The following is a 21,871-nucleotide window of genomic DNA, read 5'->3' as shown; positions in this document are numbered from 1 at the left end:
ACCAGTTTTTCATAAAACCAATGAACTCATCATAGTACAATGACTGTGACATCATCTGAAGTTATGATCATATCCAGTGCGGGGGTATCAAATACTGGGAGCAGATGGTGTATTTGATTAAAAACGATCCTATTGCACAATATAGGCCGCCTTATATTGAGGTAGTTTGTGACGGAAAGGGCCAGCAGCCGACTTACCTTGTAGCATGCATCTGTAAGCAGACTCTGAGATGGCGTAGATGTGAGGTGGCATCTCGTGCCTCTTTTTGCCCCGGTACATTTCCACGATGTTCTCCGAGTAGATGGGGAGGTTTTTGTAGGGATTTATGACTACGCAGAAGAGGCCAGAGTATGTCTATTAAAAAAAATAACAAAAACAAAGAAAATCAAAGTCAATCTAAATGCAATTCCAGTGGCCACAATTATTTCAGTTCATATTTGCTATTGCCTTCATATTTGCATGGATTGCTGATGACTAATTAGACAGTGACTCACTACAAAAAGGAGCTCAATGTGAATCTTGCTGCTTCTTTTACACATTGAAATGCACTTCTCATTAATAATAACAAATTATGTCATTGGCGAAAAAGCTTTGGTAATTCTTCCCTGATATCTATTAATGAGTGACCGAAAATCAGATAGTGAGGCTGATGCGCTAATCCACAGCTGGTATGGCTACATAATGTGAACAGACATGCAATTTGTGGACAAACAGGCCCTAGTAGGGTTAATCCCTGAACACTCCATTAAGTCAAGAGTGCATGACGCTGTGCAGTAGAAACTGATGGGATTAAGACTATTTCAAACACATATCAATGACTGGGATCAAAGGTCTTGATTCATGAGTGGGGGAAAAACAACAACTAAACAAAACAAAACAAAAAAACTGTATTTACCACTACTTTGGTTACTTGACAATATATTAAACCCATAGTTCAGACAAGTGTCATGGAAACAGGTTTAGAATCTCTGCATGCTAAGCAGACAAGTATCCGCTGTCATTGCTAGCTGGATTTCAATGAATGTGCAAATCACCATATATACACAAAAAACAGAACCCAGGTAAATAAAACATCCTCCGTAAATCAAAACCAGAACAAAAGCTCGACCATTAAAAAGGAAACAAGCTGCTGACAACAAACAAGTAAGCCACTTTTCTTCCATGTGAGCAGATTTGGACATACCTGTAGATGTGTGCTAACAAAGTCAACAACATACTATATTTGCCACAGGGGATGTAAAAATACGGTAAATGACTGTTCGTAACTAATCATGCTAATATTCAAACCTTTCCAGCTGGCATCGACTAAACTTCTAGTACGCATTGTGTGCCACAGTAACCCCCTCATGGACCCCCGACAGTGGGCACAGCGCCAGGCAGACGGATCACTGCTACCGACCCAGCATGGGCCACGGGCAGTGGGGAGACAGGAATGACTCAGCTGGCTGCCCTTGACAGTGGACCCCAGGGGATATTTGTGGGATTAGCGAGACTCTGAGGGCAATTGCAACTCTGAATGGACACCAGCCAGTAAAGCATTAATCTTTTTTTCTTCTGAAAACTCCTAATATACTGATATACAGTTCAACAGTATTTTAAGACTCTTTGGGCACAATGCACAGCTTGGCTCCTCACTATTATGAGAAACTGCAAGGGGGGAATTCTGACCAGGTTTAAATGGCCCTCAGATAGGGCTGGGCAATAAATCGAATTAATTCCATACATCGCCATTTTAAAAATCGAATCGTTGAAAATTTGCTCAAGCGTGAAATCGAATTTTGCCTTTTGGATTATTAAAAGCTGTTGTTCTTATGTTCTGTTACATTCAAATGTTTTTGTGAGTTGTAATTTTGCACAAGTGGCAGAATGCTGGAGGGTTGGTTTACAAGACATGTTTAAAATAGCTACCAACTACTTAATTGTGGCATTTAAGAACAATCTATGAATGTTAAATTTATATGTTAAAACTAATTTAGAATCAGTATACATTATTGTTGTCTGAACATTTTGCACAGGAATTATTTTTGAATAAATGAAACCTTTAAATAAATGTTTGTCGGGTTTATTGGATTAAGATCGATTAAAATCGTAACCATCTAATGACTGCAAATTTTATTTTTGGGCCATATCGCCCAGCCCTACCCTCAGCACAAATAAATGTCTATGAAGCGAACAATGCTTAGCAACAGGGGCTCAATTTCTCTCAATGGACAAGGAGAGACCATCTCATGTTTCATTCAAACATAACTAGACCTTGCTTGCTGAATGCTAAAGACATGCAGAACAGATTCAAGCATGCTTACCCGTTACAGCTAAATTAGCTCACCAAGGGAACAGGAAGATGCATATATTTTTGCTCTAAATCACAAGCATCCACAAACGGAAAAGATGTTATCAGTGTAAAATTGAACTGCTTAACAAACTGTGCAACAAAAAAACAATTGAAACTGGTCTAGGGTAAGGTAAATATCAATAACTATAGCCTACCACTGCAAGTTACAACAAATTGGAACCCTCTAGACATGGCCGCTGGTGCACTTTCAATCACATTTTTGAACAAATGTAACAAAATAAACACAAACACATAATGTATTCGCAGATGACCTGCCATTTGTCACAACTGAGTCAGACTCTGAGTCACTTCAAGTCAACCAGCCAATCACTGACTCTGACATACCTCAACAGGCCAGGCCATGCCTTTTAAAGTCACACGCATTCAGTCACAGTCACAGATACAGTACTGTAGAAAGTGAGGATGTAAACTCCAGGTGGATAAAAATAATACCTGCCTCTCACATGCATAATGTATTGCTATTATGCATAAAATAAATATTTGGAGTCTATAACTCTCTGTGATGCCATGAAGGTATCTGAAAGTGATTAAATTAATGAATGTGATTGGATGAACAACTTGGGGGGTGGGGCCTGTGCAACAGAGGACAGCCGGGAGAGTGAGGGAGGAGCGCACAGTCAATTGAAGACTAAAAATAATGTAAATTTTGTCATTGATTAGCCGTAGTCGACTCGACTATCGTCGATTTTTTAAATTTTTTTTTTAATCTGAAGTTGTTCAACACCTAGTACTTAAAGATGAGCGTGTAGCGGCTTGATTCAATAATGCAACACAGGGTCATCAATAAAACAGACTTGCACTGAAATATTCTTGGACAGCTGCTCAAAAAAGGAAGGGTGATATGATGCCTGGCAAGGCTTAATGTAGGACCCTGATCATTGAATGAAGAAATCACGAGGAGGGAATGCTCTGCAATAATCTATGTATATTTACTGACAATGAACTGTTCATGCACCAAATTTACACAACACATTAGAACACAAGTGCATCAACGTGGGCTGGGTGAAGGCTCGCTCACACGAATGACTCAGTAAACCTCTATGCTCGACTGAGCTTATTTTCTTTTCTACTGAGGCTGTTATGAACTGCCCAAACAATAAGAGAGAAATTAATAATGATGAATGTAAGTACCGGTACTCTGTGTTCCTAGTGAAAAAGTTGGTCTGGAGACCTGAAGCAGCTTTGTCTACTCAAGCCAATAACACATGGTTAGCAACTAGTCGACGTGTCATTGTCGAGAAGTAAAGTCTACTAGTGTGGACAACAATTTTGAAAAATAATATTGTTCTTCCGTACCATATGCATTGATCCCAAATCACCAACCTCACATACCCTCAGGGTAGGAGAGTCATGTTAGCCATGGGTGCTTCAGATACTTTAAGGACACTGATGACAAAATTTTTAGATTAAAAAATCTGACGTAATGTGTTAATGAGCAGCAAAAGAACAATCAGCAAACATCTGTGAAAAAAAAAATCTGCTGATTTTAAAATGAATAATTTCAGTTGATTAAATTGGCCATCTGAAGTATGTTTAAGTACAGTATGTTTAATCCGTGAAAAATAAATAAATAAATGTGCCGATTTTAAAAACTAATTTCAGCCGATTAAAATCGGCCGGCTGAAGTATGTTTAAGTACAGTATGTTTAAATATCTTAAGTGCAGAATTTTCCCTGCTGCAGGTGGGCATGGAATGAAATGTGAACTGTGGGTTTCACTATAAAGCAAGACATTTGTAACTTGCGCTACAGGACAAAACTACTCACATAAATGAGGCCCGAGTAATAGCGGTCCTTGAGGTTGTGTAGTACGGAGGCTTCATTGAGGCATGTGAGCTCTGCCATGTCCTCCACCTTGCTGAACTTGGGCGGGTTCATCTTCTGGATGTCGTCTTTGTTGACCGACGCCTTCTTCCCGTTCTCCGCCAGCTCCACGAGCACCTCGTCGCCGCGCTCCTCGCGCACGCTGGCCGCCTCGAAGCCGTGGCGCTCCGACGGGATCCATACCAGCCTCTTTGCGGTCCAGTCGGCCTGCGAGGCCGGGTTGTAGACCACGGCGCGGTCCACAAAAAGATACCGCTCCGGGTCCTCCTGCCCACTCCTCTGCGACATTGCTGGCAGCTACCAGAAGCAGCACTCCTCGATTGGCCACCTGCAGCCGGGACACAAAGTATTGTGGCTTATACAACTTTTTATGGCATTCATTCATGCTAGAAAGCATGCACTGACTAAAGAGCCCTAAGGGGAAAAGTTCCAAGATTTGGTCACAAGCTCTTAAAAATTTTTAATGGCTGGGTATTTGAATGACCCCACTGTAAAAGTTAAAATAGCAAGTGTTAGGACTAGAATTTGCTTTGATTGTGTTGTTTGGAGCAAAAAAGGGCTACCCAAGAGTTGTGGACATCATAGCTGATGCCACATTCACTTCTGTTGACATCAAACTAGTTGACTCGAGTGAATCAAGTGCCTCCGCTGTTTTCAACAAAGAAGTGCAATCCATTTTTCTTCAATTGCCCCAAGACGCCATTAATTAATGGACAATCAACGACTCAATCGACAGAGATTTTAATTGATTCTATGCCAATCCCTATTATTTATATTATTGACTTTAAATATGTGGATTAGTGATTCAGCACTCATCCCCTTAGTCTTCTGAAAATAATGTTGTTTTTTCACAAAGTTAATGTTTAAATAAAGAGGGGGAGTAATCACAAAGCCAAGCAATGAGAGACCTTATATACAGTATATCATTCTATTATTATATTTACATACATTTATTTAACACTTGCTTTAACACTTACACTTATTCCCTAAAAACCTGATGAGACAATTAAGTATACAGTATATCAAAAATATTTCTGAAGAAATGGCACAAATAAAAGGCTTCTGCTTCACTTTAAATATTCCTCATACATATTTGAGTGGACGCAATGATGCCCACACAGACTTTGAAGGCCTTCCACCTCCATCCCTGCACATAATCAGCCCACATGAACTGTAACGTAACATAACCATATCTCCACAGACAATCGCAAGCACACTAGCTCAGGGAGGGGAAAAAATGCTCTTAATAACAGGGTTACTGGTAGTTTGGGATTTTTCAAGAGAGTAAGGTTGTTGTTTTTTTTGTTTTAACCTTTATTTTTCCAAATTCAGTTACAGTAGTTTTAATTAGTTTTAAAAGCACATTTGAACTTGGAGGGAATGGCACATGCTCAAATTCATCCCATTTATCAACATGTGTACCCAATTTTACAAGCAGGGTAACCAGGGAGCCACACTGTTAGGATGAAGGGGTCCAATACAAGAAGAGTTGCTTTAAATATTCTGCTATTGTGGAAAAGGGCTCGGCAGATGATGCGGTCTGACTGCCTTGATGAGGAAGAACCTCTCTAGGCAGCGAGCCTGCTAGCCATGTGGGACAAGATTTACTGGCGAACGTTTGGGAGATGTCGAACCCACAAGCAGGTCCCGTGCTTGAACCCAGCAGGCGCCTGTGGGACACGAATGTGGGTCAGGTCACCGAATAATGGTGGGAGGGGGCTCAGTGTGGCTGCTGTGGGTCACTGCATCCCCTTAGCCCTACTTTGTATGCCCTAAGGCAACACCAGAAATAAAACACTACTAAGAAGCGGTTAGGAACAAATGAGGCACTTAGGCTTTGCTAGTATTTGGACGTTGATATGTGCCTGTAATGGGTGTGGCCTAGTGAGTGACATCAGGAATCAGACACAGTGGGGTTGGACCCGTTCATTTCTTTACACTGTCTTGAATTGTATTGTTTTTATAAATTCAATGGCCTATTTCGTTATTAAAAATGGCATTTCAATTCATTTAAATGAGGAAAATGTATTTGTTATTGATGAGACCCCCTTTCGGCACTTGCGGATTCACTTAGTTGTGAACCTCTTTTCAGTATTTTTGTTACCAGCGTGCTTTACATGGAAAACACATATTGGAGGTTTATAAGCATTTAAGGAAGTTGTTTAAAAAAAACACCACCAAATGTATTTCAATGGGCGTCAATAACGCGGATTTGCGCTATTCGCGGGCTATAGTCGCGGGGGTGCACTGTATTTGTTAAATTACTGCAGCTTGCTAACCAGCTAGCTTTAAATTGTCGCCCTAGACAAGATTCCCCACGTCACGGAGTAACTTAAGTTGTACCACACAATGAGCGTACACTTCTCAGATTCCCCACACAGTTTTATGAACAGAAAACAGTCGATTTACAACGCCGAGCCGGTTTAACTTAGTAGAAATGTGACTTCTTTTTTTTTTTTGTACGACTTGTGACCGAATCCCATCATGGGTGTGGGCTGCTCAAGAGACGTCTGGGTGGAGATAAAATAAGCGCAAGGCGGACAATGACCGCACTGCTCCAAACTCTCACTGCCCCTCCAACAAATGTACAGTATTTCTTTATTCCACCTAACAACATCGACGGGATGATTACTCTAAACCGTGCTGCTGTAATGTAGCATTAGGTCCTCCCATCATTGAAAAGTCACGGCACAATAATCCGCTAGCTACACTTCACGCACAGCACTGCTAGCCACGACAAGGCGCTAGAAAACGGTGAGGGGGAAAAAAAGACATTGGGAGCCATCTTGTAGCACATACCACACGCAGCAGGTGAAGGAAATCCTCGTGTGGAGTTTACCAGTATCCGCGTGGAAGTACAATGCGAGCTAAAAGAGTCCCTTCTTCTTTATTGCCCGCTCTCTCATCAGTGGTCCTCCACCATCCGGCACCCGCCTCTCAACCAAACGCTGGCCAGCCCCAAGGGAAGGATGGCATATCGGCGACGCCTACAAAGCAAATCCGCAATATGATTGGCTCACGGGAGTCTAATACTCGGCTGCGATTGGTTCGGAGAGTTTTCCATCTCCTCAAACAGCGGCACTGCGGACTGCCAGGCGGTGGATGCTGCTGTCGTTGCAAGCTTACCTCATCCGCGCACCGCTCCATACTGCAGAGCTTTTTAAAAATTCAATTTTTTAATCTATTTTTCGACTTTCTTATTTGGGCTGTTACATAACGCGCACGGAATATATCACTGGTATTTTTTGTAACTTTATTTGCTATTTAATGCTATACATTTAACCATTCGACTATTGCTTTATTTTATAAAAAGTAAGTGAATTCGCTTGCCAATATGTTTATCATTGTGTTAGTAGTGTAAAACTACAATATTTTATACCCATATGGTTTAAAATAAATATATTTTAAAAAACGTGTTTTGTAGGTGCAGGTTTTATTCATTTATTGTTTAAATGCCGCTCTCTGGTGGACATTAAGTGACATTGCAGGTAAAATGGGGTTTTAGGTTTACGATGTAGCTCCACATTAACGAATTTGTACGTCGGAAGTCAGAACTTAATACAGTAGTAATGGATGGATAAATTGAAGCCAAATGCAGAAATGAACAAAGAAAAAGCACAGATGAATTCTGATCTAAATCAAGATTAGTTCCAATTTTCTCTCTTTCGAGCACATCTGCTGTTAGGTGGGCTATAAATGAATGAACATATATATATATATATAATAATGAATATTAGATTACCGTGAGCAAAAGTATTGCGTATTAAAATTACAGCTCTAAGATGCGCTTTGTTGAAATATTTGGGTAAATAAAAACAGTTTTATGATCTATGGTTTGGTTTCATGCCTAAGAAGACTACCACAGATGCAATATTTGCCTTGGAAGAATTCTTCACTGTTGACTACAGCGTATTATGGAGTGGAACTGAGTTTGTTTATCAAATTTGCTCACGTCAAAGCAGAAATATTGGCCGGTTGTTGGCTCGTGTCTTTAGTGCAAAAGAAAATGGTCAGCCACAAAGGCTTAGGTGTCCCGTCTTCCAACACGCTATGCTATGGAACAGAAGTTTAAACTATTTAATTACTTTTTTTCTGCTGCTTGTCTCCTGCTCCTCCTTTTTAAAATCATCAAAGTCAGGGCTTTCTTTTGCAACAATGAAAGATACATCTTGCAGTCTTAACCAACAACATCTCTCTCTCTCTCTTTTTTCTTCCCAGCGGCAAAATTTATATTTATAAAAATTTCTAAATTTCGATTTTTACATTTATTGACCAGAGATGAATAATAGAAAGATCAGGTAATCTAATTGACATGTTTTACCAAAAATATGCGACAATGAAATAAAATCAAATGATATAAGAATCAAAATAGGGGAAAAGAAACAAAACAAAACAAAACACGTTACATTCCAAATATATGCATGAGTTAACAGCCTCCAAATCTCAGTTTTTACTTCCTGTTAAGCGTAACATCAGTACTTTATCAATCTGTCATGAAATTGGAAGCATACCACCAATTAGCGTTTCCTTCTTTATAGAATCATGGTAAAACATACAACAGACAACTCAACATCGTGTTATGTGACCTAGAGCGTCATCAAAGAGAATTGCTCATTAAAAAATAGTTTTGTGAGGCGTTTGATAGCAATGGTGAAGCATTCATGTTAGAAGTGGAGTCTGATCTCCTGAAACTTAAACCCCAACTGCAATCATTAGTAATACTTCCAAATTGAATTACTTCCTCTGTTCCACATCTTCAATTGTTTCCGGGAGGCGGACGTTGTTTGTCTCAGGAAGAAGGATGGTCAACAACCCAACACCTGCAGCCATCATGGAAAATATGAGTCTTGGTAAACCAACCCACACTTCCTCAAGAAGGGCCACCAGGGGCGATACTGCCACACCGAGACGGGCGAGGAAAGAACAGCAGCCAAAACCATTTTGCCTATGACAACACAAATAAGAATCCACAACTTTTATCAAGTCATTCCTTCAAATAGCACTAATGGAATTCTCACTACATGGTGTTGTTCAATGTACCAACGATACCTTGAATTATTATTTTAACTTGAAAACTCGCAAGTAAGTCAAGGTATCATGCCATATTGTGTTTTACTGACCTCAATACTGTCGGATAGAGTTCTGTTGTGTACAAATACAAAACTGTAAAAGCTGCTTCGGAAAACATCTTGGCCAATGCCGCCACTGCTGTCCGACATGCTGCCATATCTGAAAAGAAGACATCCTAGAAGCACGTTTCCAAGCCCACTGACCAGCTTTTTCCCTTTTTTCACTCTCGTCACTTACTAGGTGGGATTAGGATGTTGCAAAACAAACACAGACCAGTCAGAAGGAGTCCGCCACCCTGATTCAGCTTTCGCCCAAATTTGTTAATTGAAAAAAGGCAGAAAATTTTGGCAGGAACTTCACTGACGCCGTAGATCAACTGCGTGACAAAAATGTTTACACCGAAATCAGAGACGTTCAAGCTGATTCCGTAGTAACTGCAGGCTACGCCAAACCTATAAACGGAAGAACAGAAGGATTGCAATGCTAAAATTATAAAATGGAATTTATGAGGTCAGAGTTTTAACAATTCAGAATTTGATCATGGGTAACATGATTCTAAAGTTATTATTTGTTGTAAACTGATCTACATTTATTTATTTTAATGTTTTTTAGTTTTCTTTTATGTAAGGTATGCACAGTATGTATTAAAAGGGGCAGCAAAAAAGTGTTATGACAAAAATCTCTGTTATATGCGCCATACCACACAGTGCCAGCAATTAGAGTCAGTCTCCTCATCTTTGGAGTCCTCACCAGATCCAACAAAGAATATTTTCTATTTTCATTTTCTAGCACAATTATTTTTGACAAATCCTGCAGGAGGCGTGGGAGAAAAAATAATTAAAGGCAAGATATATATAAAAAAAATGGTGTCAGTCTTGATAAATTTGCCATCAAGAGTTTGCACCTCAGGTTTTAGGTCATCCATAAACTGCTTTCTGCGGTTTACCTTTGCACACTTGCTAAGGTAAAAATAAGCAGGGTTAACCTTTCCCTGGCTTACCAGCCATCTGGCAGACTCTGGAAGCCACCTGTCCGGACAACAAACGCACATCATAAATTAATTATCAATCGCAACTAGACGGGTCTGCTTCTAAGAGAAGCAGATCTGTCCAGTTGCGATCGATTCAATGCACTTACAATGAAATAACTTGGATGAATGACAATATTCACAGGCATCATAAATGGAAGTCTTTAAAATGGTGCAGTTTTCACTTCATACGTTTTCCTTACCACCAAGAAATGATTGCCGGCAAGAGTGGGCTGGTTGATACGACTATCAGATACCTCCAGTCATTCACTAAATAGGCGAGAGCACCAAGCAGCGAACTGCCAAAACTCCAGTCCATGCTTAATAAAATGAGTAAAGATGACCGACGCTTGATGTCCGCCCATTCTATACCTATGATGAGATATCATGATTGCATCACTTAGAGAACATTGTAGTCGCATCACAATCTATAAATGTTCAGGCATGAAGAAGGACAATTTCTGGGTTATTAGTAAATCATTTTTAGTCAGTGTTTCCTCAATATTTTTTAAGCCAGGTCACAAAAAAAATATTTTTTATACATTTGAACAATCTCACGGCACACGGAACCCAAACAAAAAATGTCACATCTTCTTCCGCTTATTCGGAGTCAGGTTGTGGGGGTAGTAGCTTTAGATCCCAACCCCAGAAATAGGAAAGCCTGCCTCAGAGATCCAGACTCTGCTTCCATATTGGAAGGTATGTCTATAGAATTGAAGATGTCAACAGCGCCCCATCCCAATTCTACATAGTGGCCTTGTGAGAGGTCACATGGTGGACCAGAAATTCATCATAGCTGCTTACCTGAAAACATTCGAGTGTGCACAAGAATCATGTTTTTCCCCATGTCCCTTCAAGGGGAAGTCAACCCCCCAAAAAAGTCTTGACAATAATATGTTCTATGGAGCCCCACTAGTCTAAATACGGTATTCTGGTCAATATTGCATTTTGGGAATATTAGTTTCGCAGAAAAATCCAGCCGTTTTTATCAATATCAGAAGGTGTTTTGCCACTTGCTGTCGAGTGAAAATGACATCACAGTAACAACCAATCACAGCTCAGCTTCAGAAAACAGGTGAGCTGTAATTGGTCGTTGAGCAACTGTGATATCATCTTCAGTTGCCTGTAAGTGGCAAAATGACCACCCCCTGCGATGGATAAAAACGGTTGGATTTTACTACATAACTCGTATTCCACAAATGTAATATTAATCAGAATGTCATGACTTACCACATAAACAATTTCAATCTACACTTGTAGCCCTTACTATCGCTAAAAAAACAATTCTTATTACCTGGAAAAATAAACAAACTCTGAATATCGACCAATGGTCTAACCTCCTCATAAATCACATTTTAATGGAAAAAATATCTGCCTCAAATAAAAACCAAATATCAAAATTTATAGAAACATGGTCTACGTATATAGAATTTTTTAACCTAATTCCGGTTACTTAATTCTGTCTGTTAGCGAGAGCCACTACATCGTGATAACTTACATTGATGTTTCTGCATCTGGAAATTTATTATTATATTATATTATTAGTATGGGATTTGTTTTTAATGGGCTTTAGGTGAACTGATGAATACAAACACGCTCGCATGCACGCACACACACGCACATACACATACTCACCCACATACAAAAAAAAGGGTATATATATATATATATATATATATATATATATATATATATATATATATATATATATATATATATATATATATGTGTGTGTATATGTGTATATACTGTATATATGTATATGTATTAAAAAAAAAAAACATTTATTAAATTTTTTTAATTGATTTGTTGGATTTTTAAAAAAAAAAAAAAAAAAAAAAGGAGAGCAATGATGATGTCAAATCGAATGAACAATACTGAGCTCTCCCGAAAAAAAAGAAAAAAAAAAAAAGAATGTCATGTTTAGACTAGTGAGGTCACATATAACATATTATTGTCAAGAAATGTGTCAAGGTTGACTTCCCCTTTCAGGGGCTCCATAGTATTCTCTCCAAAAGTACTAAAACCAAGCATTTCAATTTAAATTGATTAGTTGGATTCATCGTAACACTCACACAGTACCACGCTGATTATACTGACTCCAGAAGCTCCAAAGCCGGTAAAGAACCTCATAACTGCAAACATGGCGAAATTAGATGACAGAGCACTTCCGAATCCAAAGATCGAGGTGATCAGATAGGACACCAACAGCATGGGTTTCCTGCCAAATCTGCCAGGAAAACAATATGGAATTAAAAGAGATACTTAGACAACGTCTAGTTTTATTTGAGTCTATAATCGTGCTGTTATACTGATAGCTGTAAACACTCTGGCACAAATTAACTCAAAAGATATGAATTTGTATGCTGCAGAAAAAAAAAGATGAATGCACGCATTCCTTAGCACAAACAAATATAAATGTATGTAAATCACGAGGACCTGTCACTAAGACTGCCAAGCACTGCTGCTCCAAACATGACGCCCAAGAAGAAAATAGTGGCTGTGGATTTGTTCACTCTCTTTCGCTCACAAACCAGATCCCACTGTAGAGCCAATTGATAGAAAATTAAGGATTTCTTTGATGTTTTATAGGAAATTCAGATCCAACTTACCTCTGTGGACAGAGTAGACTTCATGGTGTAGTTGTCATATACCCATCCATTCTGACAAAGTACTGTAGGCAACACTGTAGTGTTGGAGGAATTCAACAGATGATATTGAGGCTCTGCAAACATCTGACAAGAGCTGAGACTCCCGTCACTCTCGACTGGAATACTGACAACGAGCCTTTCCTTGCTGGAGAGATCCCTAAAAACACCCCCATCATCTAAAGCACTTATGCTGCAGTGGTGAGGAGGAATAAACGCGATAAAATTATTCAGCAGAAAGTGAAAAGGCAAAACCAGACGAGGAGTTACCAACGCTAGCACCAGCCTATATTGAAACGGCCCAAAGCCTTTCACTTCTGCTAACACGTCATCAAACTTCATCATGAAAGTACGACTGGCAATGTGGAGCGAGGTACAGAGAAAACGGCAACAGTCTTGGAGTCCAAGTTAATGGTCAGTTACGTGGAACATGGTGACATATTGAAAGCAGTCGTATGTCGCAGGTGTATTAACGCAATTTGGCAAGTAAACTATTTTAAGAATAAATGAGTTGCCAGTTGCAGATGCAATTATACATTACAAGAACATGTTCACTGGTTTGAGCTGTTGTTAACCTACATGTGCTTTGAACCAAAAATTGAATAACTGACTTGAGAAAGAACCTTCCTTCTGGGATCATCGTTGATTTACTTACTTACACAAGTCTGGCGAGTCGGGACTCGGGACTACAGGGTATGTAATACAGTATATCCTGACTCGGATATATGAAGTCTTTTGCTTATTGTTACTTCATTGACTGTATTTGGATTGGACTTGGATGTTTTTAATTTTATGTTTGTAAAGCGGCGGCACAGTGGTTGACTGGTTAGCACGTCCGCCTCACAGTGCTAAGGACGAGAGATCGAGTCCGGGTTTCGGCCTTCCTGGGTGGTGTTTGCATGTTCTCCCCATGCCTGTGTGGGTTTTCTCCGGGTACTCCGTTTTTTTCCCACATTTCAAAGACATGTGTGGCAGGTTAACTGAACACTCTAAATTGTCCCTAGAAGTGATTGTGAGTGTGGATGGTTGTTTGTCTCGGTGTGCCCTGCGATTGGCTGGAAACCAGTTCGGGTGTACCCTGCCTATTGCCAGAAGCCAGCTGAGATAGGCTCCAGCACCCCTGCGACCCTTGTGAGGATTAAGCGGTTAAGAAAATGGATGGCTGGATGGATGGATGTTTGTAAATCCGCAGAATGATGGCTTTGCGGTAAGTATGACTGCATCACGGATGAGAAGTTCTGTGTTCAGATCCTGGTTCCCCGTGTGCAGTTTGCATATTTTCCCGCTGCTTGTGTGTTTTTTTTCTTCTTTGCAGGTAGTCCAGTATCGGTGCTTCAAAAAAGCTACATCTGCCCATCACTACAAAATACCAACAATGTATGCATGTGAGGTAAAGGTGTTTTTCTCCACTTGGGGTCGCCATCCTCATGTAATCTAAGAATGTGCTTGTGTTTTGTTAACATTTGTTCAATAAAGCAATTACAAGCGCAACAGCGACTGCGTCTATACTCATTCTATTATAACCACCTCAGAAGGGATTACAATTTGTTGTGATTTGCAATAGTAGGCTATATTAAATTATGTTTTTGTTACCGTAGATGTGCATTTGTGCAGCTGCAGCAACATGCACATTGCACTCAAGCTTCTTTTATTAGGTATGAAAAGATCACAGATTTAAGACACTCATTAACAGTCTTTGTGGAAAAATAACCATCACAAAACCAATATAGTGAATAATCTACATTCTGCAATATACTGGATACAGTATAGAGAGTTTTCCTTCCAAATAGGTACAGTACAAATGGGTGAGAACTTTTGGAATTGGATGTATAATAAATATAATTTTAAATAAAAAAATATGCAACACACCCACAAAAGGTGATCCGTGAGATATTGAAGGCGACAAAAAAGATCCCTGGGAAAGCTTTATATATATATATATATATATATATATATATTTTTTTTTTATTATTATTATTTTTTTTTATTTTATTTACGTTTTTAATCATATTGTATTTGTGTATTTCAGGTTCCTTAAAATAACTACTCAAAATAAGACACAATGGGTATTGTATTGTGGTTTATTAAACCTATTTTGAATAGGATTGAATAGGCAGCAAAACTATTACCGGTAAGTAAGAAAGACATCTAACATGGCCATGCCTGTAAAATTGTGTGGGGCAAATTTAAAAAATGACCACAAATAAACAAACTTCAATATCTAATCCTCTTACAGTCATTCTCACAGATTTGACAATTTGTTTGCTTTTGTAATCATTTTGTTAACCTGTAAATGGACTTCTTGTGTATTCAAACTTTATTCCCAAATAGTTTTGCAGATCCAAGATTCTTCACCAGATTGTGTAGGCTTTACCATGGCCAGGATACACATCTTTTTTCTTCTTCATTAGATCATCTTCCCGCTTGTTAATTTTTCCCTGTAATATATGCAAGATTTAGATTAGTAATTTGATCAAAGAAATATTCAGTCTAGTATAGGAATGCATTTTTTTTTATCATTCATTATGAGCAAATATTTAGATACATTTTCCACTGCACAGTACTTGCTAAACTTATCTTAACTAGACTTAACTTGACAAAGTTCGGGACGGTTGTTTTTTCCACTTTAAAATTGTAGAGCTGAAAACTGAAAACCAGCTGGACAAACAATATCGGATGTGGGAAATAGTCTTAAGTATCTACTTCTCAGCATGTGGTCTTTGTCCATGGCAAGGAGACAAATTTCCCCCAGGAAGCAAAAAAGTCGACCGCTGTAGCAAAGTAGAGACTATGGAGTATAATACAGCAGTGGGGAAGCTAGCATTAGCATGCGTATTACTGTTTCTTTTTTGTGTGTGTCATTTCTAGCAGTGTATTGTCAAATGTTACAATGACGTGGTGGACCCGTGTGGTATTAGCTCGGCATGCTAGGAACCCCAACTGACCAGTCACTAGAAAAAAATACCTTGCCTTGCTAATAGTAAATCATCGCTAGTGAGTCGAGCTGAGCGAAGCCGACCATGCAAGTGAAAAAGGAGCAGCAATGTCAGAGCTTGAGGTTGTTATACAACTTTACCTTGGTTTGTCAATTTCCTCTATAAACTCAGGCATTCTGGTATTTTGTGTTTCAGGCAGGAGTAACGCCACTAAACCAGACACGACCGCCATTCCGCAATAAGTCATAGGAGGTAGGAGTGGCCACACATCTTCAAGAAGCATGATCAGTGGAGATATGGACACGGCCAATCGCGCCACAAAGGAAGTGTAGCCAAGGCCGTTCTGTCTGGATGGTAAAAAAAAGGTTCATGTAATGCAATACTAGATTGGAAGAGTAAAAATGGTTGACTGAGTTTGTTACTGACTAACCGTATAACTGTAGGATACAGTTCAATTGTGTAGAAGAATATGATTGTGAATGACGCTTCCGACACGGCTTTTCCTAGAACTCCAAAAATCGTACGAAGGATCCACTTATCTGAGGGATGTTGAAACATTTTATCAGAGGATATAGTTTATGTAAATTCTGTCCATTACTCACAATGATAACAAACGTAAACCTTTTGTGACAAACATATTGATGAAAAGGAAGAGAGCAGTCGATAGTAATGTCCCTGCCTGAGCCAGCCTTCTCCCAACATTTTCCAGTAAGAAATAAAGGGCAAGCTTCATTGGCAATTCAATTGCTGAAAATGTAAATTGAGTGAGGTAAGGGTTTAATCCAAACCCAGTGATATTCAGAGATATCCCATAGTAAGTAAAGGCAACACCGAACCTGAAAGAAAAAGAAAAAAAAGAATATCAAAATGATTAGCTTTCTGCCTTACATGTTAATACATTTGTTATCAAAATGACTTTTGTGTGTTAAGTCAGACATTGACTGGCTGCAGGCTGGTTCTGTCCAGAGTTCAGAAACCCACATAACCTCTCCTTTAACGCTCACTATTTAACACATTGTATTTCATTTGTGATTCCAGAAATGTAAAACTAACAGTCTTAATACTTCAACGAAGGTGCAACCTTTGAGCTCGAGCCACGTAATCAAAAAAATTGCTCGGTGACAATGAACGTACTTTAGGTAGAGAAATTTACCCATTGTTCTTCAAAGGGGAAATAACCCCCCCCCCCAGCCCGTCCCCCCAAAATTAAATAAAACAAATAATGAAAAAAATATTGAAAATAATATGTTCAATGCAGCCCCACTAGTCTAAATACTGTATTCTGGTTAATATTGTGTTAGTGGAATATGAGTTAAGCAGCAAAACCCAGCAGTTGTTATCAATATCAAAAGGCGGCCATTTTTCCACATTTTCTCAGGTCTCAGCAAACAACCAATCACAGCTCAGCTTCAGAAAACAGGTGAGGTGTGATTGGTCATTGCCTAAGCCCTGAGCAACTGTGATGTCATCTTCAAGTGGCAAAATGGCCGCCCCCTTAGATGGGTAAAAACGGATGGATTTTTAATCATAACTCATATTCCACAAATGTAATATTAATCAGAATGTCATGTTTAGACTAGTGAGGTCACATATATTATTGGCAAGAAATGCTTAAGGATGACTTCCCGTTTACAACTTAAACTTACCATACAATCCCAGAGCATATGGCAAGTTTCCTCAAGGTTACCGTTTTGAAAAGATCAATAAAAGTGTACTTGTGGTTATTGGTGTTAGTGTCGACAGATTCCAGCAATGTCTGCAAAGCAAAGACAGAAATTATTCCATCATGGTCACCTCTACACTGACTTATCTAAAGCAAAAATGACAATGTGCTGTACAAATGTACCCTTGGCGTAATGGTGGTCATGCACATGCATTTGTTGTTCATTTCTGCACATTGATTGATGTAATAATGTGCATCGTCGACCTTCCCGTTAGCCACAAGCCACCTGCCAGACTCTGGTAGCCACCTGAACATACAAATATGGTGTCACCTACAAAGTGTTTGGCGGCATACTGGAAGGTCTGCCCCTTGAATACCTCCAAGTAATCACAGCCAATATGAGGGGCGAGGTCACGGCCAGAATAAGGAGCCTCCACTCATTTACCATGTATGCAATTATAACCAGAGTGCAGCTTCCAATTGTCCAATCAAGGCTGAAGAGAATGCCAAAGAGAGTCCTCTGTTCTACACCCAACCACTCTAAATCTGGGAAGATAATAAGTCTGTATAAGACTGAATGATCAGTCAATGTCGTGCAATATTTAGCCTCTAAGAAAAACTCTCTTTACATACTTAGAACAATAGAAATGATACTTATTCCAGAAGTCGACATCCCAGTGAAAAAACGCATAACTCCAAACATTACATAGGAAGTGGAGAGTGCACTTAGCACGGCAAATGTCATGGTTGTCAGATAGGACACCAAGAGCAGCCGCCGCCTACCAAACCTGGTCAGAAAAAAAGAAACAAACTCTTTATTTACTGCAATACAACAATTTTGTTTCCATGGCACATAAGAGTTTAGTTGAAATTACCTGTCACTAAGATATCCAAACAAAGGCGCTCCTAACATAACACCGATGAAGAAGATGGTGGCCGTTGCTTTGTTCATACCTTTCCTGCTGCACACAAGATCCCACTGTGAAGAAGAAACACAAATTTGCAATATTACATCAGTTGGACATCGTAAGGACAACAACACTGATATTTTTTTTTTTTCCCCTTTGATTGACAGTTGGTGTGCAGCCAAAAATGGTAACACTTTGCTATATGTAATTTGTAGGAATACCATTAATACAGCTGATTAGCATAGTATTAATATTACTAATGCAGTTACTATTAGCTGTAGACACACTTCCTTTTCTATCATATCTCACTCTTTCTGCCTACTGTCACTCTCCAACAAAGTATGTATTAATCTATCTCAAGGGAGGTCATGTGACAAGTGTAGTTGCAGACCTGCTCATATGTAAAATCTGTTGACTTATTGCTATATACATTAAATTGAATTGACTTGAATGACAAACGAAAGAAAAACGTACTTACCTCTGTTACCAGTGTTGATTTAAAATCACTTTTGTCGTACACCCATCCGTTTTGACACGGAACAACCGATGACTCCTCATTGCCGTTCAACAGATGTGGATGCCGAGGCTTGGAAAACATCAGACAGGAGCTCAAACGCCCGTTCGTCTCTCTCGGAATACTAATGTCCAGCTTCTGTTCCAAAGTTAAATTGGAGGAGATGTTGAAGTTATCCAGAGTGCTGATATTGCAGTGGTGCGAGGGAACCCCCGCCATGAAGTTATTCAGCAGGAAGTGACAAGGCAGTGTGATCCGAGATATGACCTGGATCAAGATTAACTTAATTTGGAATTTTCCAACACCGCCAATTTCTGAAAGTATGTTGTCAAATTTCATTTTGGATAACTTCCAGAGTTACCGAGATGATCTTCCACGTAGAAGTGAAGTGCGCTCTGCTTTGAGGAAGGTAAGATGTATCATTGTGATGTTAATAATTATACATGCCCTTAACCATTGTGTTTTTCTCCATTTTAATGACGTGTGATGGTGCAGGACGACTTGACTGTTACGTGAAGTGCAGAGAATAAGATAAGATAACTATAATTAGACACACAGTGACAAATATTTTCACACCTACAATAATTTCTGGACTATAAGCTGCTACTTTTTTTTTACTTGCATTTGACCCTGCGTCTAATACAAAGGTGCGGCTTATCCATCAGATCACAAGATTGCACTATAAATGAAGCGCAAGAGCGTCAGGCAGAGACAATTTGAGCCCTCATTATGGAAAAGAAAATAGCGGGAACTCGGTGTGGTAACATTAAAACACCTGCGGCTTAGTCGGCTGCGGCTTATATGTGTAACAAACTCGAGTATTCCCCAAATGTAGCTAGTGCATCTTATAGTCAGGTGTGCCTTATAGGCCAGAAATTACTCTAATCATCATGCATGCTTCGCAAAAGAAGAGAAAACGACATTATTCTTTTATCAAACCAATGATTTAGGCCAGGGGTCAGCAACCTTTCCCGTCAAAAGAGACATTTTGGGCCAAATAATTAACCAAAAATTTGTGTGGTGACGGAAAACATTCGAAGATTTTGATGAAGGACACAGTGTGTTAGTGTTAGTTGAGGACCCAAGAGTTAATTAGAGTGGCACCACAACACAAAAATATGACAGCAGCATCCATTACGTAGACATTCATTTTCTTCTACCTTTCGACTTCCGTTTTTGGATTTTTCTGGGGGGTAATTTTTTATATTAAATTTTTTCTGAATATTTTTTTTGCCTCGTTTCTTAATTTGGGGGAATTTTATTATTATTATTATTATTGGCAATTTCATAAACTTTTTATGGTAATTTTCGGCTTTTCCTCTTTTTGAACATGTTATGGTTACTTTTTGGACATTTAGGAATAAAAAAATAACTTTTCATCAACCTTTTGTCTCTCTTTTTCTGACAACCTAAAAATTTGGACTCTGACATGTTTTAATACTTAATTATTCATTTTTAATTTTAACCATGAATTCATTTAAAGAATATTTTATATAAAAATAAATACTGTATGCAAAAAATATAATAAGTTAAAGAGCCACATGTGGCTCCAGAACCGAGGATTGCAGAAGCCTGATTTAGGCAACTGGACTCTTGTTAACTCTTGCTACACATTTGAACCAAGTCATTATGATAATTCAGTCAATTACGATGAATGCGTTATGCGATTACAGGTCGACCAGTCTACGGTGTGCATCACCTATTGCCAAAAGGCAGCTGGGACTGGCTCCAGCTATCCCATGGCCCTAATGAGGACAAGTGTTGTAGAAAAAGTGTTGATTATTGTAGATGGATGGAAGGCTTACGCAAGATAGTCATTCATATCAGTAAGATATATATCTTTAAACTTGTGATTTGCAGACTGAGATTTATTTCATATCCATCTAGGGACATCCTGTCAAAGAGAGTAAAAAGGTTTCCTATAAAGAAGATACTCCTTAACAGTAATGATTTTTTTTCTTACTGGAGCCATGTGGGATGCTAACTCAGCTGTGTCCAAGGAAGCATCGACACCTCTTCTCGCTCTTTAAATAGAGTAGACAAAGAGCAAAGCGGCACTCCAGCCAGTCAGTAGGTGACCCGAACACCTGAAATTCGCTGTAATTTGACTTGTCTGTGCTTGGATTCTAATTCGACATCCCGGGCCGTCATATAAGAAAGAAATCAAGAGTAGAAAGCTGGATATTAACAAATGAGAGACAAGGAGTACTTTCATGGAAAAGAAAGGAACTATGAATAATTGTAAGTAGAAATTTGGCTATTGACTTATCCTGTTGGACCCAAAATGGTGTTGCAAAGTAACTTTGTGTGCAAATGTATTAGATTTATTTCCATTTCATATACCTCATACCTAAAATATTGTAGTGTGCAATGGGTTATTTATCATCTAGTAGTTTATGATGTACATATATATTCACATATATACTGAAGATGCTCCCACTTACACATATTCTGTGTTAAAAAAAAAAAAAGAAAGAAAAGAAAAAAGAACCATTTACATTTCGTGTTTTGAATGTATTTTCTAATGTGGTCATGCTATCTATTGGCTACAACTAATATTGTTTTTGGTTCTCCTACATTAAAGCTTCAAAAATCATGCTGTTTTGCATTTAAAGAACTGATCTGTATGACGGTTAATTGGGTTTTGTCAGGACACTTGTAGACACAATCTCTTAATTAGGAAAAACAAAATAAGTTTATACCTTGACCAGGCTTCTTGAAAGGTAACCCGCAACTCCAAAGAGTTTAGTTTATGTCTTTTAACCACAAATTTCCACCTCCTTGGCTGAGGTAATACCATGGAAACATCTAATCTGCTAGAGGTAAAAATCCTGAAGGGGGTCATGCCTCGGAGCAAGAGAGCACTAATTTTTTTCAAAGATGCCGACTTCCTGTTGCCATAGAGACAAGCAATCATAGCAAATGTGCT

The 21,871-nt window shown here is 38.9% G+C and overlaps 3 protein-coding genes across 7 annotated transcripts in view; all 3 read right to left on the bottom strand.

Annotated features, from left to right (window-relative positions):
* LOC144054589 (myosin-10) overlaps positions 1-7,123 on the bottom strand; it is a 38,562-nt gene extending 31,439 nt beyond the window's left edge. For all 5 annotated transcript variants that reach the window (XM_077569708.1, XM_077569710.1, XM_077569709.1 and 2 more), the window contains exons 1-3: positions 6,976-7,123; positions 4,120-4,504; positions 198-354 (exon numbers count right to left, since the gene is read on the bottom strand). In XM_077569708.1, the coding sequence (XP_077425834.1) occupies positions 198-354; positions 4,120-4,464 (502 nt within the window). In that variant the 5' untranslated portion in view covers positions 4,465-4,504; positions 6,976-7,123. The remainder of the gene's footprint in view (positions 1-197; positions 355-4,119; positions 4,505-6,975) is intronic.
* Positions 7,124-8,749: 1,626 nt separating this feature from the next.
* On the bottom strand, positions 8,750-13,266 carry LOC144054903 (solute carrier family 22 member 7-like). The gene is made up of 9 exons (XM_077570302.1): positions 12,886-13,266; positions 12,713-12,816; positions 12,349-12,503; positions 10,477-10,645; positions 10,151-10,274; positions 9,947-10,056; positions 9,484-9,698; positions 9,297-9,405; positions 8,750-9,121 (listed from the first exon to the last, which is right to left on the bottom strand). Exons 1-9 carry the CDS (start codon positions 13,264-13,266, stop codon positions 8,911-8,913), a joined length of 1,578 nt encoding a protein of 525 aa, XP_077426428.1. The 3' UTR covers positions 8,750-8,910.
* Positions 13,267-14,984: 1,718 nt separating this feature from the next.
* Positions 14,985-19,698, bottom strand: LOC144054902 (solute carrier family 22 member 7-like). Its single transcript, XM_077570301.1, has 10 exons — positions 18,907-19,698; positions 18,396-18,499; positions 18,154-18,308; positions 17,898-18,066; positions 17,704-17,827; positions 17,504-17,613; positions 16,479-16,693; positions 16,288-16,396; positions 15,998-16,204; positions 14,985-15,359 (listed from the first exon to the last, which is right to left on the bottom strand). Exons 1-10 carry the CDS (start codon positions 19,279-19,281, stop codon positions 15,329-15,331), a joined length of 1,599 nt encoding a protein of 532 aa, XP_077426427.1. The 5' UTR covers positions 19,282-19,698; the 3' UTR covers positions 14,985-15,328.
* Between the last annotated feature and the right edge of the window lie 2,173 nt (positions 19,699-21,871).

This window comes from Vanacampus margaritifer, chromosome 7 (genome assembly GCF_051991255.1).
Source record: "Vanacampus margaritifer isolate UIUO_Vmar chromosome 7, RoL_Vmar_1.0, whole genome shotgun sequence".
NCBI classification, from domain to species: domain Eukaryota; kingdom Metazoa; phylum Chordata; class Actinopteri; order Syngnathiformes; family Syngnathidae; genus Vanacampus; species Vanacampus margaritifer.
The sequence above is the reverse complement of the archived record's forward strand: the minus strand, read 5'-3'. Positions and strand labels throughout refer to the sequence as shown.

Bases quoted from the DNA above. Each gene is read 5' to 3' on its own strand.
- LOC144054903 (XM_077570302.1), bottom strand. From the start codon at position 13,266: ATGATGAAGTTTGATGACGTGTTAGCAGAAGTGAAAGGCTTTGGGCCG. The intron at 12,504-12,712 runs GTCCTCGTGATT...TTTTCCTGGCAG, and splicing joins CTTGGCAGTCTTAGTGACAG to ATTTGGCAGGAAACCCATGC. The intron at 9,122-9,296 runs GTCAGTAAAACA...GTGTTGTCATAG, and splicing joins CTCTATCCGACAGTATTGAG to GCAAAATGGTTTTGGCTGCT.
- LOC144054902 (XM_077570301.1), bottom strand. From the start codon at position 19,281: ATGAAATTTGACAACATACTTTCAGAAATTGGCGGTGTTGGAAAATTC. The intron at 18,500-18,906 runs GTAAGTACGTTT...TCTTCTTCACAG, and splicing joins AATCAACACTGGTAACAGAG to TGGGATCTTGTGTGCAGCAG. The intron at 16,205-16,287 runs GTTAGTCAGTAA...TTTACCATCCAG, and splicing joins CTGTATCCTACAGTTATACG to ACAGAACGGCCTTGGCTACA.